The following is a 9,172-nucleotide window of genomic DNA, read 5'->3' as shown; positions in this document are numbered from 1 at the left end:
CGGCCGTGCCCTGGGTGCGGTGCTGCCGGGCGCTCTGGGCGGTGGTTGTCGTGGCATGACATAAGCGCTGCCTAACCAAAACACTTTTTAACGGCGCGATGGAGGAGAGTGAGTGCAGAAGGAAACTGCTCTTCTAGGTTGGTAAAAGTTACCTGAAACAGTTTGATTCTTTAATTTTTTCACCGCCTTACTTTAAGCATCCGCTGTCATGATGTTTTGTTTTCCTTCTTTCCCCAGAAGACCTCAGAATTTCATTAAGATGTGGGTTGTTACTTTAAGTCAGTAAGCTGAAATGTCATGATGGCATTGTCAGGCTGGTAAATTTTACCCTTGCTGAAAAAAAGCAAACAAGGAGAAGTTCTGTCACAACTTTGCCACACTTTTTTGCTGTTCCATTAGTACTTCCACCTCGAATTCCTCCTGTTGTCAAGTATTGAATAACTAGTCAATTTCCATGTGCTGTTCTAGTATGTTTAATTATCTTAAATAAAAGAGAACACTCAAAACAATTGTTACATAAAGCTCTAAGTATACTTCCTGTAACTGAAGAATGGATCTGACCCAGTGAAAGGAAGACACATGACTAGGTAATGTGTGAGGGTTTTTTTGAACTCATAGTTTTATAATCATGTACCAAAATAACACATTGTGGAGCAGTTACTCTTCACTCATTATAAGAATACATACTACCCTTTTAAACTGCACTTCTGTCATGTAAGCTAAAACATGCATCTTGTCATAACTGTCGCATTTGGGTTGTTTTCTTTATGCTAATAAAAGACTTGATGTTAATGCTGCATTCACAGATGTTTACATCATGAAATACTTTGTACATCATGCAGTAGTAATTGTCTTATTTATCAGCTGAAACAGATAGTATATTCTACCTGTTTTAACCATGTTTTTCTTTTGCAGAATTGCAGGAAAAGTGAATTTATGGAATAAAAATCTTTACATCTCTCCAAGGAAGCAAATTTGGTCTCTTTTGAAGGTGCCAAGTTGTACATAATATGGCAATGATATTGGTATATAAAGAGGTCCTCACCACACAGAATATGGGAATAGTATCAGAGTGTTCCAGGTGATAGAGAAACAGCAATTGTGAGGTTGATATTTGCTGTCTAGTTTGGGAGTAATGATATCTTAAGGTGTTGTCTATGCCTGGAAGCACACTTAAGAAATGTAGTCAGAGTAATAAACATACTCTGTTTTGGCAGATTTGCAGTTTTAAGATTAACCTGTGTAGCTGTTCTTACCATTCTGAATGTTCAGCAGTTTGAGCTCATTGCTTAGCTGGAATGATAGAAAGCAAATGGGCATATCACCCAAATGCAGAGGAAGTTTTTAATTAGTCATTCATATCAACCATTTTTGCCTAAGCTGATACTTACAGGAAAGAACTAAATTTGCTTAAACCTTGAAAACTGTTTTTCTTCATGTATTACTTGAAGGAAGCCTAAGGATGTTTTTCTATCCCCTAGTTAAGCAATCTTGTAGTTCTTTTCTATCTAATTTGTTTTAATATGGGGGACGGGGTTTGACTGTAGGTCAGTAGAAGTTTTGGCTGTCATCTGTTTATCCTTAGAAAAATAACCATTGAAAAGGCAACTAACTTTAAAAAAAATTTTTTTTTGTGGTAAGCAAATGCTGTGCTTTGTCCGTTTAGTATCCTGTGTGCTTAGAATTAAAATGTGCTGTGAGAGACATTTGGCACTTAGAGAACATCTGCAATTTTGAAGACATGGTTAGGAGGGATAGAGGAAAGTGCAGAGTAATACTTGCTCTAAGTTTATGAGTGGAGGCATTCATCTGTAACCAGAGAAACTCCAGTCCAGCTATGATGTCAGATGTTTACATGTATTGGATGTTGAAATAATGTGCTGTATTTAAGAAAATTACTCTCAGTTTTTTATTAATACATGTCTGTGAGAATTCCACTATGGCACATGTTTGGAGTATAAATTGCAGGCATTCCAATGCAGTGGGGAAAGTGAAAGATAAAGTGAGGGTATTTGTACCTGTGGGCTAGAAGAGTCAAAGTCATAGGCCAGTGTTCTGTGGCATTTGGGTTCTGCCAGGTGGTCTGGTAGGAAGCTTTCAGGCAAGACTTGACCTGTGTGAGAGTTGCTGGGTTGTGGCTTGTGTCTGGAGGGGACTAGTACCCCTCTTTAGGCAGATGAGGTGGGAGGGGAGTCTGTCTTGTGCTCCTGAAGGATCACATACTTAATTCTGCTGTTGCAGGGTAATGTTGCTGGTCTGGATCCAGGACCTGTCACTTAAAGCCGTTGAGCATTTCTGTCTCAAATCACACGAGCTGTGTGAGATTTCTTCAGGGCTGGTACTTGCTTACCTGCCATGAAAGCTGAGGCCTGGTATCCAGAAGGGCTTTAAACTATGCTATGGTGTCTGGAAAACAGGTTGGTCATGTTGAGCTTTAGAATCTGGGAATAGATTTAGAAATAAAACAAATTAATGTATATATTTCCTCTCCTCTACCCCCAAGCACACCTGTGTCTGTGTTGTACTTTGATGTTGATTCTTCAAGACTGGACTTAACATCTCTCACCTTGGAAAGTAAAAGCATTTTGTGCCTGTTGTCAAAGCTAAATAAATACAAGATGAAACTTATGCTTGAATTTGTTTTTGTCAGTTTAGGATTGAACACTCATCTGTGCCTTTATCCCCTTTACTCATCTAAATAAATGGTAGGTACTAGTCAAGAAGCATGCTCTGTAAAACAACAAAGGAGATACTAAGGGTATGCCCCAAACTGTATTTTGAGATGATGGAAGACAGTCTGTTGGCACCTTATGTTTTAAGAAGGGATTAAACAATATATAGATTAAAACTCTAAGCTTTTATTGTAAAATATTGATCCATTGTTGCCCAGAGTGGCTGTAGATGCCCCATCCCTGGCAGTGTTCAAGGCCAGATTGGATGGGCAACCTGGTCTAGTGAAAGGTGTCCCTGCTTGTGGCAGGGGATTTGGTCTCTTCCAACCCAAACTGTTCTGTGATTCTATGATTTTCACATAACTGTTAGTTTGATGTAGTTGGTGCTTGCTTGAAGCTTGACAGATACGATCTTGACAGTTAAATCTCAAAAGCATGGTCAACCTACATTCTAGTAATTTGTTCAGGTGAGCAAAGCCTTCTTCCTTAAAAAAAACCCCATCTCTAGATTTGGGGAGGGGAGAGGATAAAAAAGGAGGTGTGTTGCTTGCACTCAGCAGCTGCAGTTCTCGGTGGTCTATTGGAGGCCTGAAACAATACTAAATGGTTCAATTTAGAAACAGTTCCATCACTCAGCCCGTGCCTCAGTATGTTAGCCTTCCAGCATTTCCAGTTCATGGTCCTATGAGCCTGTTTGTTACAGTCTAGACCATATGTTGGATAATGTATGCTGCTGGTGATAGATCAGAAAGATTGGTTCATTTATGGAGTAATAAAGGTGTTCATAATATTGTAATATAATGAGTGAAAGTATCAGAAGAAAAATCATGACTTTCAAGAGTTGAGCACTCGAGTGGTTGAAAACATCAGTGATAGTTAAGCACATTACACTTCCATTTTTAAAGTGGCAGTATGTTGAAACTTAAACTCATTTATTGGCCTCAGCTCTGTGGAACAAAACAAGTGTAATTTCTTCAATTAAAGGAGGAAATTATTTTAAGGCTGGATAGGAAGGTAATACCTAGTTGCCATTAGCATTGGAGAGATTATAACAGAATGAAGTATTTGGGGCTAAGCTATAGTAGGATAAAGCAAAGTAAAAATTATTTGAGGTCATTATAAATACAGTTGGATGCAACATTATTTTTCTGTCAATGAGATGCATCTTCTTTTAATTTTTTTCCCCAATCTAATCTATAGATCCACAAAATACGCATCAGTTCTATTATTTAAGAAACCCAAAATCAATAACCAAAAACCAGGCGAAAAAAACCCTAGCAAGCCCTGCAGAGTAACATTTCTTCATACTTTTTTTAATGCAGATGTCTCATGTAGTGTTGTTCCCACTAGGTGGTGCCGTTTTCCCTGTGAATAGCCAGTGGCTGCCTAGTGACTCACAGCTACTTGCATGTTTCATCAGTATTTAGTGTAATCTGTTCTGGTTTTGAAAATAATCCCGGGTTTTGCTTGTTTCCCCCATCCCAGTCATGTTCCGAAGTAGGTGGTGACTAGGAAGGAACATAAAACACAATTGGATAGTTGATAGTTGAATAATTGTGCATCATAGGCATTTTTTTGCTATGAGGCTGTTGCTTTCTGGCCAATGCTAGATGCCTTAACACGTTTCAGATGTGAGGAGACTTAAATAGTAAGTGGCTAGCTCTGAAATCTACTACCCAATACCTCTTTAAGGAATGGAATGAAACTTCTGTTAACAAAGTGCGGTAGCTCCTGGTGGTTTGTTCTTCAACCCCCTAAAGACATATACTTAGCATATATTATGGTGCAATTAAATGGTAGCAAGTTTCTCATTACTTCCTATCTGTATGTCAGCATTAACCAGTTTATACTGAGCAGACTACTGGAGAGCAATAAAACAATGGAGAGTTGACCATGAAACTGTACAATTAGAAGAATCAAAATATGTATGTATATTTACATTCTTCTGGGTTTGGCAGGTATGTGCACACGGAGACAATCAGGGGCCAGTTCTGACTGCTGTGAGAGCCTAATTAAAGCATTTGATTTTATAATGGTGAAGTTAAAATTAATGAATTCTTTATGCAATGGCAAGAAACACTGATAAGTGTTAAGTAACTGGGATGATACTTTGGTTAAGGTATTGCCATGGTTGCTATTTTGATGCAGTTTATTTCCTGCCTACAGTTGAGTAGTCTTTTCTGGCATGATAGAAAGTAGCAATCAGTAATAGACAGCACAGTGCCCTAGAGAGTTTCAAAGCAGTTAGGAAGACTGTATTACATTATACATTTTGTTGCTACAACACTTATCCTATCATCTGTATTTCCTTTAGTCTTATTTCCACCATCTGTCAGAGAAGAACCTCTTTTTTCACATGAGGTGAATTTCCTTTTAGTTACTTTATTTTTTTCTGGACTTCGTCTACATCATTAGACTAGGCATTTGGTTAAAAACTCTTAGTACAGTAGAAGCTCCCACTGAGAAACACCTGTGCCTAAGCAGACCTAGAGAGGGATATGAAACATGATTTTGAAAGTAGCCTTTGAAAATGCTGAATTTATCTGATTAAAAAAAAAAGAAAAAAACGTTGATTAATAACATTGAGTGCTGACAAGGGCTTTCTTGTAAACCATTTAGTTCTGATTCTCTCATAATTAAAAAAATCCATAAAAAGAATTCTCATAGGAGTATACTAATAGACTAAAAAATATCAAATTCAGCCTGGATTTTAACAGAATTAAAACTTGTTCTCTTGGTTATATTGATCTGGTCTACCAAATGAGAAGCTGAAACAATCTTCTTTAAATGTGGTAGAAAATAAACATGTGGTGTATGATACAAATGGTTTTCTGCTGTTTGGGTATCTCTTTTGGGTTGACAAATGCAAGGAAACATTTCTGAAAATGAAACCAATCATGAAGAAGGAGTTGCTGAACTGGGTGTGATGATTAACAATTTTGTACTCTAGTAATACTACGTATTTAAGTAATACAGTAAATGCATCTACTGTTTATAGAATCTAAAGGGAAGACAGCTTACTGACAGCAGAAAAAGTAGTACTAAAAATCAAAGTATATTGAACATACGAGTAAGGTTTAGTGCATGGCATACAGAACTGGCAGTATTTGCCAGCTGTACAAACAAAGGCCAGCTACTCAGGGGCTTTGCCTAGACTTGAGGAAAGTGGGACTCCAGAGCCTGTGGCAGACTCAAACTGCCAAGGTACTTGACCTCACTCAGTTCCAGCAAGGGAAATTCAGCCTCCCCTGCCTCTGTTTTTTAGCAATCAATAGCAATTCAGCCTTGGCAGGATTGAGACAGGTCCTATTTCAAGACATCAGAGACTGAATTTTGTTCAGATGGTTAGGCAGCAGGGAGATTTTTGTGACTCTGATTTTTGTGAATCTGGTGTAAAGGGTAAGTAAATTTGAATATTATGAGTGTAGTGAAGGAAGTTCAGTTAGAGTGATGTCTGATAACTACGCCATGCAGTAGCACATTCAGGTAACTGAGAATTGTGACCAAAATAGGGCTTGAGGCTTTTCTTCATTGTAACATTGGCATGAAAGATAAGGAAGCTAGCAAAAACGTATCTTTGAAATGCTTTATTGTGGAGATTTTTCTTTCTGTTTACTTCCTGTTCTATTACTATATTTTTTAAAAAATCTCTTATTCTTCAAGCCCTCTCTGTTCCTCTACCCCCCACAGTGTTGATAGTGCTTATGATATTAAACTCTTCCAGGGGAATTTTCTAAGCATGAATTTAAGATACTCATTTACCTTGTTAAAGGACCTCGTTTCTTATAGGAAATGTAATTACTTCAAATATTTAGGCATGGTTAAAAATTTGAATTGACATCCAAAATGTGCTCATTCATGCAAAATTTACGACAAACATTGTAGTAATTAGTCTTTGCTCTAAATAGTTTGTGAGTAGGTGATCTGAAAATTGCCTGCCTGCCTGTGGTCTAAGTTTGTTGCCATTAAAGCTAATATGTGTCTAAGCAGCTCTGTGGGTTTTTTCAAAGGTAGCAGTGAACTGAGGGTCAATCTCACCTTGCTGAGATTTGGAGATTTGGAAGCTGTATGCCTGTGTTTTAGGGTCTGGCTACATCAAGGATGAGATACACAGCACTTCTATGGCTGCTGTTGTGCCCTGGAGTTCCTACATACCTTCCCTTATACAGCAGAAACAGAGAAAAAGCCAAAACATTCAGCAAGGTGTGCAACAAGCTGGTAGCTGGGGGAGCAGTGGCTGAGCAGTGCCTTTGCTACAAAGAGCTCTGCAGGGACAGTGGGAGAACCAATCATTTTTTTCATTCATTCATGTGTTTTTTGTTCACCACGCTTAATGGTGCTGAGAAATTTCATTGATCCAGATTTGCATATTATCTTTTAAGATCAAGCTGGTAATTTCTCTGCTGTGACTCTTTTGTGCAATCCGTGTAAAGTTCTCTTCTGTGTCAAGCCAAGTCTGTGCTGTTGGCAGACTGATGGGTTATACTTTTTACATCCCCGCAGTACAGCTGTAATAAAATAGTAACTGCAGGTTTTTCTTTGCATTCTGTTATTGTACATCATTAGATCAAATTTCAGAACATCCTCTTCTAGTATCCACTTACCTTCTTCCAGTCCTAGATCTTTGGACATCTTTGTATTACTCACTATATCTTCATCTGTTTTACCTTTGATTCGTTCTTGTCTCTGTCTTTTACTAGTGCCATTTATCAGTTATGTGGAGATCTTTGATTTTATTCTTTTGTTTGGTTGTTTGTACAGCCACTTCTTATGCCACTCTGATCATCCTTCATATGCATTAAACCAGGAGCCATAACTGTAGTCATGCAGATTTTAAAAGAGCCCTCTGTAAGGCTTGATCTGTAAGTGGGACAACTTGGTTGCTTCCCTACATCAGTGGATTCTGCTGGGCAACCACCTGCAGTAGAGAGAGCAACAAGTAGGTGTCAAAAGCAATGAGAAACTTTGTAATTTAATGCCTAGGATCTTATTTTTGTGTTTCAGATAAGCATTTTTGCTGTGAAGAATCACGAAGATGGAGTTTAAATTAAAAAACCTCTGGAAATTATTGAAGGAAAAAAGGCGTTACCTAACAGTTAAACTAGGACCTGTATCTTCTAATAAACTCTTCCAAAATACTTTTGTTCTTAGGAAATTATGAAAGTCCACATGAAAAATTAACAGGAGGGCCAGTACTGTTCAAATATTTGACTTGCCATTTTTTTATGGTTGAATTTTGCGCGTTTTCAAATGGCTGTGTATTTGCCTCCCAAATGTAAATAATTAAACTTGTGTTTTGCCACTTGGAACAATATGAATAAAAACAAGATAAAGAAAAATAACAATACAGAAATGGATTGAGCTGTAAAAACATGTATTTGCTGCTGTGTAGGGCCCTTTTGTGCTTGTTTTCATTTTTGCAAACATGAGCAGGTAAATGGCCAACATTTGATTTTCTTAGCTTTACTATTGGCTCTGGGAACAGAAAAATTGAAATACTTTTAAAATTCCCTCAAATCTTTAAGGCTGCACAATGTTTTCTTGACTATTAATAAAAGAAATCACCCAAATGATTGTTTATTTCCTATTAAAAATTCCTTGAAGCCTACCCACTGGTCTGGTGTAACGTGCTATGAACACTTGTGTTCTGAGACTGGAGCTCTTGTCTTGCAAACTGGTGAGCAGACTTGCAGCTGCTGTGCCTGAGCAGCATGTTTAAATGGGAATTGTGGTGAATTCCCATTCTGGAGAAGTGGAGTCATAAGGGATTTATTGAAAGTATCTTCAAGTCTTTGTATCTTCAAGTCTTCATACAAGGTTTGGGTAAGTTTGGGGGAACTAGTCAGTGTAAAGGGACAGATGTATTTACGTATGCACCAAAAGACTGCCAGTAAAGATATGACATGCATTTGGGGCCCTGGAAGCATGTTGGATTGTAGCAAATTATACCCTGGACCTTCTCTGTTTGTGCCAGCTGGTGATGGAGCCTCCCTGACAGATGTGGTTTCCCAGCACTCTGAAGATAACCTTTGCAACTTTTTGGTGGGGCCTTTCTAAGCTTCAGGTACAGAAACTAAACTTCATCACTAGGCCTTGAGTTTTGATAACTTACTTTATGAAATGCTTTGTGTGTTTGAGAAGTGAGCAATGAAGCTGAGCAAAGTTACTATGGGAAAAGTGCTGTGTCTGACTTCTAGGCGAAGTCACAGAAATCCAAAGCTGCAGTGGCCTTTCAGATAAAGCAGATAATGGGACCTGTAGGATAGGACAAACTAAAACTTTAAGTGGATTAAGAAGTATGAGCAGCTTCAGACATGAGCAGCATGTCCAGACTCTGTGTACAGATGGTGTCATGGCACTTCTGTCTGCACTGACCACTGTCTTTTCTCTCTGGTGCCTGAGAAGAGTGTAAGAAACTAGAAAGGGCAGCAACACATTTCTGATGCACTAAGAGGAGTTAGATTATGCTGACCTTGTTCCCAGCTGCCTTTGTCGCACAC

The 9,172-nt window shown here is 38.3% G+C and overlaps 1 protein-coding gene across 1 annotated transcript in view; it reads left to right on the top strand.

The window, feature by feature from the left end:
- The first annotated feature begins 98 nt into the window (after window positions 1–98).
- The window catches only part of EPM2A (epilepsy, progressive myoclonus type 2A, Lafora disease (laforin)), a 37,962-nt gene continuing 28,888 nt past the window's right edge, over window positions 99–9,172 (top strand). Inside the window, exon 1 of the mRNA XM_009077063.1 lies at window positions 99–108. Coding sequence (XP_009075311.1) covers window positions 99–108 — 10 coding nt within the window. The remainder of the gene's footprint in view (window positions 109–9,172) is intronic.

The sequence above is a fragment of the Acanthisitta chloris genome, unplaced genomic scaffold (assembly GCF_000695815.1).
Source record: "Acanthisitta chloris isolate BGI_N310 unplaced genomic scaffold, ASM69581v1 scaffold14616, whole genome shotgun sequence".
NCBI classification, from domain to species: Eukaryota; Metazoa; Chordata; class Aves; order Passeriformes; family Acanthisittidae; genus Acanthisitta; species Acanthisitta chloris.
The sequence above is the reverse complement of the archived record's forward strand: the minus strand, read 5'-3'. Positions and strand labels throughout refer to the sequence as shown.